Source organism: Microcaecilia unicolor, chromosome 2 (assembly GCF_901765095.1).
Source record: "Microcaecilia unicolor chromosome 2, aMicUni1.1, whole genome shotgun sequence".
Classification (NCBI taxonomy): Eukaryota; Metazoa; Chordata; class Amphibia; order Gymnophiona; family Siphonopidae; genus Microcaecilia; species Microcaecilia unicolor.
The window spans coordinates 184,001,722-184,016,799 of NC_044032.1; the positions used below are offsets into that span (position 1 = coordinate 184,001,722).

Consider the following 15,078-nt stretch of genomic DNA (forward strand, 5'->3'; position numbering starts at 1 on the left):
AAGTTTCTAAACAAAATTACAAGCATTAACACTTGTTTGCTGCACGTAAGAATAGTTGTTCTACCCTCAGCTCTGTAGCTCTTTAGGATTCCTTTTCAGAAGTCACCCCATGAGATATTATTCAAAAATATGATCACACAAGACAGATACTCTGTATTTCTGAGATGATATCTGAGCCAGTGGCAACCATTGTGAAAAAATTTTTATTTAAGTTATATCTGTACTAAATTTCACCATATACATTCAAGAAAAACTTGAAATAAGTAAAGTTGGCAAAAAAATAATACAATATACAGTGGTGGAAATAAGTATTTGATCCCTTGCTGATTTTGTAAGTTTGCCCACTGACAAAGACATGAGCAGCCCATAATTGAAGGGTAGGTTATTGGTAACAGTGAGAGATAGCACATCACAAATTAAATCCGGAAAATCACATTGTGGAAAGTATATGAATTTATTTGCATTCTGCAGAGGGAAATAAGTATTTAATCCCTCTGGCAAACAAGACCTAATACTTGGTTGGAAAACCCTTGTTGGCAAGCACAGCGGTCAGACGTCTTCTGTAGTTGATGATGAGGTTTGCACACATGTCAGGAGGAATTTTGGTCCACTCCTCTTTGCAGATCATCTCTAAATCATTAAGAGTTCTGGGCTGTCGCTTGGCAACTCGCAGCTTCAGCTCCCTCCATAAGTTTTCAATGGGATTAAGGTCTGGTGACTGGCTAGGCCACTCCATGACCCTAATGTGCTTCTTCCTGAGCCACTCCTTTGTTGCCTTGGCTGTATGTTTTGGGTCATTGTCATGCTGGAAGACCCAGCCATGACCCATTTTTAAGGCCCTGGCGGAGGGAAGGAGGTTGTCACTCAGAATTGTACGGTACATGGCCCCATCCATTCTCCCATTGATGCGGTGAAGTAGTCCTGTGCCCTTAGCAGAGAAACACCCCCAAAACATAACATTTCCACCTCCATGCTTGACAGTGGGGACGGTGTTCTTTGGGTCATAGGCAGCATTTCTCTTCCTCCAAACACGGCGAGTTGAGTTCATGCCAAAGAGCTCAATTTTTGTCTCATCTGACCACAGCACCTTCTCCCAATCACTCTCGGCATCATCCAGGTGTTCACTGGCAAACTTCAGACGGGCCGTCACATGTGCCTTCCGGAGCAGGGGGACCTTGCGGGCACTGCAGGATTGCAATCCGTTATGTCGTAATGTGTTACCAATGGTTTTCGTGGTGACAGTGGTCCCAGCTGCCTTGAGATCATTGACAAGTTCCCCCCTTGTAGTTGTAGGCTGATTTCTAACCTTCCTCATGATCAAGGATACCCCACGAGGTGAGATTTTGCGTGGAGCCCCAGATCTTTGTCGATTGACAGTCATTTTGTACTTCTTCCATTTTCTTACTATGGCACCAACAGTTGTCTCCTTCTCGCCCAGCGTCTTACTGATGGTTTTGTAGCCCATTCCAGCCTTGTGCAGGTGTATGATCTTGTCCCTGACATCCTTAGACAGCTCCTTGCTCTTGGCCATTTTGTAGAGGTTAGAGTCTGACTGATTCACTGAGTCTGTGGACAGGTGTCTTTCATACAGGTGACCATTGCCGACAGCTGTCTGTCATGCAGGTAACGAGTTGATTTGGAGCATCTACCTGGTCTGTAGGGGCCAGATCTCTTACTGGTTGGTGGGGGATCAAATACTTATTTCCCTCTGCAGAATGCAAATAAATTCATATACTTTCCACAATGTGATTTTCCGGATTTAATTTGTGATGTGCTATCTCTCACTGTTACCAATAACCTACCCTTCAATTATGGGCTGCTCATGTCTTTGTCAGTGGGCAAACTTACAAAATCAGCAAGGGATCAAATACTTATTTCCACCACTGTATACAAGTAATAAATCAGAAAAAAAAATACATTGCCATTCACTACTCAAGTCCACAAAACAGTAGAAAAGAGATCAATCAAAGGAAAAGGACAATATTCTATCCTTAAAGAAAAAGAAATAACCTCCCTACAGAGCAGAACAAAAGTATCTGTTTTCAGAGAACGTGCCTAATATATCAAGCTTGCTACTCAGAGGGCGCTGAAAGAGCAGCTTGTCCCTGTGTCACAATCTTATTGCTCAAAAAGATCAAAAGCTCAGAAGGCTCAAAGAAATAGTTAAAATTCTCTTGTAACTGTATGACAACATACAATGAACCAATATTTTGTTTTTGCTTGTTCACATTCCTACTTTATTTTCATGTGTAAAACACTATTTTACCCAAAGAAATGGCTTTAGTAACATAGTAACATAGTACACAACAGCAGAAAAGACCTGCACGGTCCATCTAGTCTGCCCAACAATTTCAACTCTTATGTGCTACTTTATAAACATTTGAAGATTACTTTGTTCATACAAATTGTTTTGTATTTATAATTTGTTTTCAATCTGTTTTAGGCTATTTTGGGTAACCCTCTTGGCCTCAAGTGGCAGAGTATAAAATACAGAGAAGCAGTTTCTCTATCCCTTTGGAAAAGGCCAGGATAATTCATCAACATTCATGACTTCTGAAAAGGTGGTCTGTGAAGTCTTTAAAGCTCAAACCACAATCTATTTTTTGTTGATTCTTTACCCAAAGTATCAAGCAACTTCATAACAGGACTCCTAAAAATTAAAAACAACAAAAAAAGGGAATATAGGTGCCTGTTTGCCATGAACCCTGTTTTGCCTAGGATGTCAGAAACGGGACATCCCAGTTGGGAAGTTCATGATTTCCTAAATGCAGAGCTTTCTGTGAAAGCATATGTGACCATCTCTGGGAAAAAGTGGCTAAAATCATTAGAAACAAAAAATGATGTTTTGATGAATTCTATTAGACCAAACAATCTGCAATACAATAGTCTAAAATTTAAGTTACAAAAGTTCAAACATCTAACTTCTGCAGACTGCTTATGGACCCCTGGCATGGAAAACTGACAATTCTCAACATTTTGGACCTGCTGCTTTCACCGTTTCCTAGACACAGAGGGGCATAATCGAACGGCGCCGGCCAAATAGATGGCTGGCCATCTTTAGGGGCGGAGCCAACCGTATTTTCGAAATACGGTTGGGGCCGGCTAAATCGATCGCCGGGTGTAGAGGAGATGACCGGCTTCATTTTTCACCCATAATGGAAACCAGGCCCGGCCATCTCAAACCCGGCGAAATGCAAGGCATTTGGTCGTGGGAGGAGCCAGCATTTGTAGTGCAATGGCCCCCCCTCACATGCCTGGACACCAACCGAGCACCCTAGGGGGCACTTCTAGAAATTAAAAAGTAAAATAAAAGTAGCTCCCAAGGTGCATAGCTCCCTTACCTTGGGTACTGAGCCCTCCAAATCCCCCCCAAAACCCACTCCCCACAACTCTACACCATTACCATAGCCCTAAGGGGTGAAGGGGGGCACCTACATGTGGGTACAGTGGGTTTTGAGGGGTTTTGGAGGGCTCAACATTAACCACCACAAGTGGAACAGGTAGGGGGGGGGATGGACCTGGGTCCACCTGCCTGAAGTGCACTGCACCCACTAAATACTGCTCCAGGGACCTGCATACTGCTGTCAGGGAGCTGGGTATGACATTTCAGGCTGGCATACAGGCTGGCAAAAAACTTTTTTTTTAAATTTTTTTGGGTGGGAGGGGGTTGGTGACCACTGGGGGAGTAAGGGGAGGTCATCCCCGTTTCCCTCCGGTGGTCATCTGGTCAATTGGGGCACTTTTTTGTGACTTGGACCTAAAAATAAATGGACCAAGTGCAGCCGGCGAAATGCTTGTCTGAGCCAGCCATCTTTTTTCTATTATGAGGTGAAGCTGGCTATCTCGTAACCACGCCCCCGTCCCGCCTTCTGTATCCTCCCTTGAAGGTTAGCTGGCTCTGCGAAGAAAAGCAGTTGGGGCTGGCCAAAATCGGCTTTCGATTATACCGATTTGGCCAGGATCAGGAGATCGCCGGCCATCTCCCGATTTGTGTCGGAAGATGTCCGGCAATCTCTTTCAAAAATAAGCTCAACAGTGACATAAATAGATCCATGGGAAATAAATGCATATTTCCTTAGGTGTTGTAGAAGCAAGTATTTTGGAAACATACAAGTACATGAATGATGTCATATATATGTCTATGCACCAATTCCTACATACATAAGTGCTGATTTTTGCAGTCTATACATTTGAGCAAGTTACTAAAATCATTTTTTTACATTAATTCATTTTAAATCTACAGAGCTGCCTCTTAAATCATGACTTTGAAGCCCTCTTTGAAACAAGAAGTTAACTGATATTTATGTGCAACTGAAGAGGTACAAAAGCTGATAGGAAAATTTTAAATCAAACATGACTGATTCTGCCCTTCACCTCTGCTACTCCTGCCATCGATTTCTCATATCTCACACCCAACTTTGCCATGACAGTCTCAACTATTCTCCTCTTAGTGTCTTCATCTGGTCTTGCCCATGGCAACAGATATTAGTTGGCTGTACATGTAAACCATTAAAAAAAAAACTGTATGATTCAGTCAGTTTCCACAGTAGAATTAAAGTACTGTAAAGGAAATAAATTTATCAATAGACAGCTAGATCAGAATGACTACAAATGCAGCCTACCAGGGATAGGGAATTATTAACAAATCCCTGTGTATTGTATGTCCCTCTCTGCATCCGTTTTACGTTAGATCTCTGGGGGGGGGGGCGTTGCAGGTGGTAGTTTGATAGAGGGGAAAAGAATAGAGAATGGGGTAAGGTGCTTTGAAAGAAGGAATTCCTTGACTGCTATAGTTTTACTGAATCTGTTTGTATGCTTCTCTCAGAAATGCATTGGGCCATTTTTTTTGGGGGGGGGGGGGGGGGGGGGGGGGGGGGGGGGGGGGCTTGTCTCCGGAAGTCCCTGTCTGACCTGGCCTGTTTTAGAATTTGATATGTCTTTTCAGCAGTTTTTCTACCATGCCATGATTTATCCCAGTCTATTAAAATTTTTGGAGTTATTTTTCCAACCACTTTTCTACAATTATTTCCAATTTCTACAGCAAATTATAGGAGCAAAGAGAATTTTAAATGAGCTTACTTACTAATCATTGTGTGCTTCTCTCCCTCATTTTTTCATACTCCTGATTTTCCTTCTTAGACAGTTTTCTCCCTCCACAGCTCCCCTTCAACGCCACGTTCCTCAACAACTTTAACCCTCTTGCCCTTATTCCATCTCCAATTCTTTCTACTCACTCCAACCCTCTAACCCTTATTCCATCTCCAGTTCTTTCTACTCACTCCTACTTTGTCCACAGGCTTCTCTCCACCCATACTTTGAAATCATTTTCCTCTCCTCCCTTCTCAGAACAACAAAGCCTCCACCACCCCCACAGTCCAGCATCTTCTTTCACACTTTCCTTTCACCTTCTTGTGCAGCCTCTTTCTCCTTCATATCCGCCTCTGTGGCCGCCTTCTTCCCTGCCATGTGCCACCTCTTCATTTCTTTGTGCATTCCCTTTTCCATTTTCCTCTTCCATCTCTTTCTATATTAAAGTTTTTAAGAGTCCAGACAAAAGCCACACTAACTCCACCTGTTCCATGTATCAATATAAAACAAATCAAAGAAACAGCAACAAACCCTCACACTGCACAGTTTCCTCCCCATTTAACTATCTCTATTCTTGCTTCTCCTTGCAACTTCCCCAACTACACTCTCCTGTTGTGGTGTGGTGCCAGCAGAAATGGGAAAGAAATGGCATTCTCTCACTCACAGTCCATTTTCTGTTTTTTATATAGATTGATTTGTAGGGTCATTCTTATACCTGCACCCAATTAGATAATGTGGTCCTCATCTTCAATTAAATTACATCTTTAACACTTTAAATCTTCCTTAAATCTCTCCAAACACTTTGTGTTGTCATGACTGAACTGTAAAGTCCACAGGGCAGAACTGTCTCTTAAAAGCATCAGTTCAGCACTGCATACACCTTATAGCTACATAAATGTGTAATAGTAGCAATATTATTTCTACCTGCTATAGCTAAGTAGCTCACTTTAGTCAGGAGAGCTTGTTAAGCATGGGGCATGGTAGTAAAGCTACAAAAAAGTGTTTCCTATTTTGTCCTACTGCAATGTAGCTACAAGACAAACACCAACTTTTCTGAAATACAGAACCAGTGCTGGACCAGAAGTAAAGAGAGGCAGCTGCCCTGGTGGAAAACAGGTAATCATTGCCCTGCACATAAATCTACTTTTCTGGCAGCTACATGTAGTAGGTGGCGGTCAAGTGAAGGCAGCTGCCTCTTTCCCATCCAATTTGGCATTTGCTGTGAATTTCATACACTATAATGGAAGCTGGTAAGAATAACCTTTAAATCTGTGGCTTATACTGCTCAGAAACAGTCAAAAGAGACAGGAGAGGCTTAGAAGAACATTTGGAACTGTAAATGTTTAAGAGAAAAACAGAACAAGAGAAATTGTTCAGAAAGCATAAGAACATATGAATAGCTATACTGGGTCAGACCACTGATCCATCTAGCCCGGTATCCTATGATCGGATTTGATATTAGCTTTGAAGTAAGTATACATAGGAAATCAAATACGTTAGTGCTTAACTTTAAAAAAGGAGACTATGATAAAATGAGAAGAACGGTGAAAAAAAAAAAAAAAAAGAAACTTAGAGGAGCGGCTGCAAGGGTCAAAAATTTACATCAGGCGTGAATGCTGTTCAAAAACACCATCCTGGAAGCCCAGGCCAAATATATTCCACGTATTAAAAAAGGAGGATGGAAGACCAAACGACAGCCGGCATGGTTAAAAAGTGAGGTGAAGGAAACTATTAGAGCTAAAAGAAAATCCTTCAGAAAATTGAAGAAGGAACCGACTGGAAAAAAACAAAGGATGTACACACTTGGAAACAAATGCAAAGAAAATACAAATATGCAATAAGTCAAACCAAAAGGGCTTATTACAAAACCAAAATAGGGCCAGACTACAAAGACACGAACAAACTATATCAACTCGTGAACAAATTACTAGATACCACAGTGGTTACCACTACTAACACAGACACCCCCATCTGCTGACAAACTTGCTAAATACTTCAACAAGAAAATTGTTAACCTACGCAACATGCTACCACAGAACACCACCAAAAAATTTACTGATTGCCTGGATTCAATACTAGGTGAATACCCTGCAGACCGAATCTGGACAAACTTCACTCTCCTCACCAATGAAATTGTCACCCAAGCGATTAAGAGGTTCAACAAGACCCACTGTAAATTAGACACGTGCCCCAACTACCTAATAAAATCCGCCCTTCAACGCTTCATAGTAGACCTCACATCACACCTTAACCATATGCTGCAACATGGTCTCTTTCCTAAGGACAAAGCCAACATACTACTCACCCCAATAACTAAAGATACAAAAAAAAAAAAAGGCAAATGAAATCTCCAACTACCGTCCGGTAGCATCTATCCCTCTGATAGTCAAACTACTGGAAAGCATGGTAACCAAGCAGCTCACCGACTACCTAGACAAATTCTCAATACTACACAAATCACAATCAGGATTTCGCTCCAACCACAGCACCGAAACAGTAATAATTACTCTCCTAACCAAATTCAAACAAGAAATTGCAACTGGCAAAAGCATACTTCTCCTACAATTCGACATGTCTAGTGCGTTCTGTCAGGATTGCTGGATGTCAGGATTGCTGGACATACTTAGATTAATATGAAACCAGCTTCTGATAACTCCCCCCTCCCTCAGGAAGCCCAAATGGTGCCCAGCTGCCTGCTAGCCCTTTGTTTCTGCAAGTACCCCTAACTAACATACATTTGTCCTCTCTGGGCATCTGGGAGCAGGGCTCTCTGAGAATAATGAAAGCCAGACAGAGAGGCTCCAAAATTAGGGACTTCAAAGACTAAAACCTGTGAAAATGCTCACCTTCCTTGCATCAGGAAATTAAACTGAAGTTTGCAAAGGAAAGAGCTGATATCAAAGGCTGGGAAGGGAAATAAGTTATTTGATCCCTCTCTGTTCCTGTTAGATATATATAAGTCAGAGCACATGGCTCTGTTTCTCTTCTGCTCTCTCTCTTTCTCTGCACACCCACATCTTTAGCCGCTCTCCTCCTCTCTTTTCCCCTGAACCCCCTATTCTTACCTTTCTCTCCTCGATTCCCATCTACACACACCCAAAGATACAGCATTGTTATATTTACCTGTACTAAGTGCTGTGAGCCTATCTATGTAAATACAATATACTTTCCATATTTATCCAAACCCGTGTGGATTGTGCATTATTGTGAACCCATTATTGTGAACCCACTGCCTCTACGGACCGGACCCGGGACCATACATAGACAACGAATGCTGACACATTCGACATGGTAAACCATAAAATACTATTAAACATTCTAGAATACTTCGGGATCGGTGAAATTATACTTAGCTGGAGCAAAGGTTTCCTAACCACAAGAACATACCAAGTGATTTAAAATTCGAATATATCATCACCATGGAAACCAGAATGTGGTGTTCCCCAAGGATCACCATTATCCCCGACCCTTTTCAACCTAATGATGACCCCACTAATCAAATCCCTTTCCAATCAAGGCCTTAACCCTTACATCTACGCAGATGATGTTACGATATACATCACATTCAAACACGATCTAACAGAAATCACAAACGAAATCAAACTCAGCCTGCAAATCATGAACTCGTGGGCGGATGCATTTCAACTAAAACTCAACGCAGAGAAAACACACTGTCTCATCCTCTCATCCCAATACAACACGAATAAACCCACCAATATAATCATGCCAGATTACACCCTTCCTGTTTCAGACAGCCTGAAAATTCTTGGAGTTACAATTGACCGCAACCTCACGCTAGAAAGCCAAGCGAAAAATAGAACAAAGAAAATGTTCCAATCAATGTGGAAACTCAAACGAGTAAAACCTTTCTTCCCGAGGGAAATATTCCGCAGCCTGGTACAATCAATGGTTCTAAGTCACCTAGATTACTGCAACTCAATCTATGCCGGATGCAGAGAACAAATCATGAGAAAACTCCAAACGGCCCAAAACACCTCAGCCAGACTCATATTTGGAAAAAATAAATTTGAAAGCGCCAAACCCTTACGAGAAAAACTTCATTGGCTCCCAATCAAAGAACGAATTGCGTTCAAAATCTGTACCCTGGTTCATAAAATTATTCACGGTGAGGCCCCATTATACATGGCAGACCACATAGACTTACCAATCAGAAACACAAAAAGGTCAACACGCACGTACCTAAATCTACACTTCCCAAGCTGCAAAGGACTAAAATATAAATCAACCTATGCATCCAGCTTCTCCTACATAAGCACACAACTATGGAATGCACTACCAAACGTCTTGAAAACAATGCATGACCTAACAAACTTCCGGAAATCATTAAAAACCAACTTGTTCAAAAAGGCATACCATAACCATCCAACTTAAACACCTGAACATTGCAACACAAAGAAACTTAGACCATAACTGGACAAAACTTAACTCTTCCTCTTTGATTACCAAACTACTCTGTCACTCGTGAACTCTAACGTAACGCCACACTGTATTTCTCATACAGGAATTGGCAATTGCCAACACGGTACTATGTAAGCCACATTGAGCCTGCAAATAGGTGGGAAAATGTGGGCTACAAATGCAACAAATAAATAGATAAAAATAAATAAATAAAATAAGAAACAGCATAAGGAATGTCAAGTCAAATGTAAAGCGCTGATAAGGAAGGCTAAGAGGGACTTCAAAAAAAAAAAAAGACTGCGTTGGTGGCAAAAACAGGTAGTAAAATTTTTTTTAGGTATATTAAAAGCAGGAAGCCGGCAAAAGAATCGGTTGGACTGCTATATGACCGAGGAGTAAAAGGGGTGATCAGGGAAGACAAAGCCTTAACTGAGAGATTAAATGAATTCTTTGCTTCTGTCTTCACAGAGGAAGATTTGGGTGGGATACCAGTGCCGGAAATGGTATTCGAAGCTGACGAGTCTGAGAAACTTAATGAATTCTCTGTAAACCTGGAAGATGTAATGGGGCAGTTCTGAAGACTAGCAAATCTCCTAGACCGGATGGTATTCATTCCAGAGTACTGATAGCACTGAAAAATGAGCTTGCGGAGCTATTGTTAGTAATATGTAATTTATCCTTAAAATCGAGCGTGGTACCGGAAGGTTGGAAGGTGGCCATTGTAACGCCAATTTTTAAAAAAGGTTCCAGAGGGGATCCAGGAAATTATAGACCGGTGAGTCTGACGTCGGTGCCAGGCAAAATGGTAGAGACTATTATTAAGAACAAAATTACAGAGCATATTCAAAAGCATGGATTAATGAGATAAAGTCCACATGGATTTAGTGAAGGGAAATGTTGCCTCACCAATCTACTACATTTCTTTGAAGGGGTGAACAAACATGTGGATAAAGGTGAGCCAGTTGACATTGTGTATCTGGATTTTCAAAAGGGGTTTGACAAAGTACCTCATGAAAGACTCCAGAGGAAATTGGAGACTCATGGGATAGGAGGTAGTGTTCTATTGTGGATTAAAAACTGGTTAAAAGATAGAAATCAGAGAGTAAGGTTAAATGATCAGTATTCTCAATGGAGAAGGGTGGTTAGTGGGGTTCTCCAGGGGTCTGTGCTGGGACCCTGCTTTTTAACATATTTATAAATGACCTAGACATGGGAGTAACTAGTGAGGTAATTAAATTTGCTGATGACACAAAGTTATTCAAAGTTGCTAAATCGCGGGAGGATTGTGAAAAATTACAGAAGGACCTTACGAGACTGGGCGTCTAAATGGCAGATGAGGTTTAATGTGAGCAAGTGCAAAGTGATGCATGTGGGAAAGAGGAACCCGAATTATAGCTACGTAATGCAAGGTTCCTCATTAGGAGTCACAGACCAAGAAAGGGATCTAAGTGTCGTCGTTGATGATACATTGAAACCTTCTGCTCAGTGTGCTACAGCAGCTAATAAAGCAAATAGAATGTTAGGTATTATTAGGAAAGGAATGGAAAACAAAAATGAGGATGTTATAATGCCTTTGTATTGCTCCATGGTGCGACCGCACCTCGAATATTATGTTCAATTCTGGTCACCGCATCTCAAAAAAGATATAGTGGAATTAGAAAAGGTGCAGAGAAGGGCGACGAAAATGATAAAGGGGATGGGATGACTGCCCTATGAGGAAAGGCTAAAGCAGCTAGGGCTCTTCAGCTTGGAGAAAAGGCGGCTGAGGGGAGACATGATAGAGGTCTATAAAATAATGAGTGGAGTTGAATGGGTAGATGTGAAACATCTGTTTATGCTTTCCAAAAATACTAGGACTAGGGGGCATGCGATGAAGCTACAATGTAGTAAATTTAAAACGAATCTGAGAAAATGTTTCTTCACTCAACATGTAATTAAACTCTGGAATTCGTTGCCAGAGAATGTGGTAAAGGCGGTTAGCTTAGCCGAGTTTCAAAAAAGGTTTGGATGGCTTCCAAAAGGAAAAGTCCATAGACCATTATTAAATGGACTTGGGGAAAATACACTATTTCTGGGATAAGCAGTATAAAATGTTTTGCACTTCTTTGGGATCTTGCCAGGTACTTGTGACCTGGATTGGCCGCTGTTGGAAACAGGATGCTGGGCTTGATGGACCTTTGGTCTTTTCCAATATGGCAATACTTATGTATTTATCATTTTTCCAACAGTGGCCAATCCTGGCAGAACAGTGGTCACAGGTTCCTTGCAGAAACCCAATTAGTAGCAACATTCCATGCTACCAATCCCATGTCTATCTCAATAGCAGACTATGGACTTTCCCTCCACGAACTTATCCGAACCATTTTTAAACCGAGATACACTAACCACTGTTATCACATTCTCCGGCAACGAGTTCCAGAGCTTAACTATTCTTTTGAGTGAAAAAATATTTCCTATTTGTTTTAAAAGTATTTCCATGTAATTTCATTGACTGTCTCCTGGTCTTTGTACTTTTTTGAAAGAGTGAAAAATCAATTCACTTTTACCTATTCACCACCACTCAGGATTTTGTAGCCCTCAATCATATCCCCCCTCCCCTCCAGCTGTCTCTCTTCCAAGCTGAAGAGCCCTAATCTCTTTAGCCTTGCCTCATTTGAGAGGAGTTCCATCGTCTTTATTATTTTGGTCGCTCTTCTTTGAACCTTTTCTAATTCTGCTATATCTTTTTTGAGATACAGTGGCCAGAATTGAACTCAATATTCAAGGTGAGGTCACACTATGAAGCGATACAGAGGCATTATAATATTCTTGGTCTTATTTTGCATCCATTTCCTAATAATTCCTAGAATCCTGTTTGCTTTTTTGGCTGCCACTGTACACTGGGCAGATGATTTCAGCATATTGTCTACAATGACACCTAGATCTTTTTCTTGAGAGTTGACTCCTAAGGTGGACCCTAGCATCAGGTAACTATGATTCAGATTATTCTTCCCAATGTGCATCACTTTGAATTTGTCCACATTAAATTTCCTCTGCTATTTGGACACCTGGTCTTCCAGTTTCCTAAAGTCTTCCTGCAATTCTTCACAATCCGCATGTGTTTTGACAACTTTGAATGCTGTGACTGTTCAAACATAATTGTTACTACTAGAAAAAGTGAGCAAAATTATCTGAACACCAACCTCCCATTCCATGTGGATTCTACTTTTATTTTATCTTACACAATCTTGTACAAAGTGATGAAGTGAATAACTTTACCAAAAGTCTACAATAAGGCCATTCAAAAACACTTGTGTTACTTTTGCATTTATGAATCATGCACTACAATAAACCATACCTTAACATGCAGTTGACAGGAAACCCAACTTCTAGGTTATGGATACTTCGCAAATCTATTGAAAAGCAAAAGTGGTGTGCTGCAGCTGGAATAGCTATCTTCTGCTCTGAAACAGATTCAGATCCAGTACATGCAGCTATGCCAACCTCTGGAGCAGGCGCTGGGTCCTTGGGGACTGAAATTACACAAAGAAAGGGGCATTGAAATACATCTTGACCATTTATTCTATCAACACAGTGAAATAAAACTGTAACAAAAAAAAACAAAACATTTGGATTATGTGTGTCAAATAAAACTTCCAGAGCTCACTAGTAAGGCTTTTCATTGCTCATGTGCAGTAGTTCTTGCACTGCAGCAGCCCACAAGACCCCTTTTTTTGCTTTGTCTAGGTAAGAGAACTCCTCCTAAAGGGAGATGGGTTGTTTTTGACTACTACTACTACTACTACTATTTAGCATTTCTATAGCGCTACAAGGCATACGCAGCGCTGCACAAACATAGAAGAAAGACAGTCCCTGCTCAAAGAGCTTACAATCTAATAGACAAAAAATAAATAAAGTAATCAAATCAATTAATGTGGACGGGAAGGAAGAGAGGAGGGTAGGTGGAGGCGAGTGGTTACAAGTGATTACGAGTCAAAAGCAATGTTAAAGAGGTGGGCTTTCAGTCTAGATTTAAAGGTGGCCAAGGATGGGGCAAGACGTAGGGGCTCAGGAAGTTTATTCCAGGCGTAGGGTGCAGCGAGACAGAAGGCGCGAAGGCTGGAGTTGGCAGTAGTGGAGAAGGGAACAGATAAGGATTTATCCATGGAGCGGAGTGCACGGGAAGGGGTGTAGGGAAGGACGAGTGTGGAGAGATACTGGGGAGCAGCAGAGTGAATACATTTATAGGTTAGTAGAAGAAGTTTGAACAGGATGCGAAAACGGATAGGGAGCCAGTGAAGGGTCATGAGGAGAGGGGTAGTATGAGTAAAGCGACTCTGGCGGAAGATGAGACGGGCAGCAGAGTTTTTAACCGACTGGAGAGGGGAGAGGTGACTAAGTGGGAGGCCAGCAAGAAGCAGATTGCAGTAGTCTAAACGAGAGGTGACAAGGGTGTGGATGAGGGTTTTGGTAGAGTGCTCTGAAAGAAAGGGGCGGATTTTATGGATGTTGTAAAGAAAGAAACGACAGGTCTTGGCAATCTGCTGGATATGAGCAGAGAAGGAGAGAGAAGAGTCAAAGATGACCCCAAGGTTTCGAGCTGAGGAGACAGGGAGAATGAGAGAGCCATCAACAGAAATAGAAAACGGGGGGAGCGGGGAGGTGGGTTTGGGGGGGGGAAATGAGAAGCTCGGTTTTGGTCATATTTAATTTCAGGTGGCGTTGAGACATCCAGACAGCGATGTCAGACAAGCACACTGAGGTACGCCGACAGGCAGAGGGATAGAAGTAGAAGAGGATCCACCAGAGTGAACACTAAAGGTGCGGAGGGAGAGGTAGGAAGAGAACCAGGAAAGGACAGAGCCCTGGAATCCAAGTGAGGACAGGGTATCGAGAAGTATGCTGTGAGCGACAGTGTCAAAAGCAGCGGAAAGATCAAGAAGAATAAGGATGGAATATTGACCTGTGGATTTAGCCAGTAATAGGTCATTGGAGACTTTAGTAAGCGCAGTTTCGGTTGAGTGGAGAGGGTGAAAACCAGATTGTAGTGGGTCAAGAATAGCATGTGAGGAGAGAAAATCAAGGCAGCGGCGGTGAACAGCACGCTCAAGTAATTTGGAGAGAAAAGGGAGGAGGGAGATGGGTCGGTAATTAGAGGGACAAGTAGGGTCGAGTGAAGGCTTCTTAAGGAGAGGTGTGACCACAGCATGTTTAAAGGCAGCAGGGACAGTGCAGTGGAAAGTGAGAGGTTGAGAATGTGACAGATAAAAGGAATAAGAGTAGGAGACATGGCATTAAGAAGGTGGGTGGGAATGGGATCAGAGGAACAGGTGGTACATTTTGAGGAAGAAAGGAGAAGTGTAGTTTCCTCAATAGTAACTTCAGGAAAGGAGGAAAGGGAATGAGGGGAAGGAGAGAGAGGGGAACGGACTAGTCGAGGGAGAGCTGGTGAGGTAGAGAAAGCAAGGTTTATCTTTTGAACCTTGTTGTGAAAGAATTCAGCAAGGGTCTGAGGAGCTAATGAAGGGGGAGTTAGGGGAGGGGGCACCTTGAGGAGAGAGTTCAATGTGGTGAAGAGAAGTTGAGGATTAG

General features: G+C 42.0%; 1 protein-coding gene across 1 annotated transcript in view; it reads right to left on the reverse strand.

Annotated features, from left to right (window-relative positions):
• CEP120 (centrosomal protein 120) overlaps positions 1 to 15,078 on the reverse strand; it is a 410,430-nt gene that overhangs the window by 264,297 nt on the left and 131,055 nt on the right. Inside the window, 1 exon segment of the mRNA XM_030193546.1 lies at positions 12,845 to 13,019. Within this exon segment, the coding sequence (XP_030049406.1) occupies positions 12,845 to 13,019 (175 nt within the window).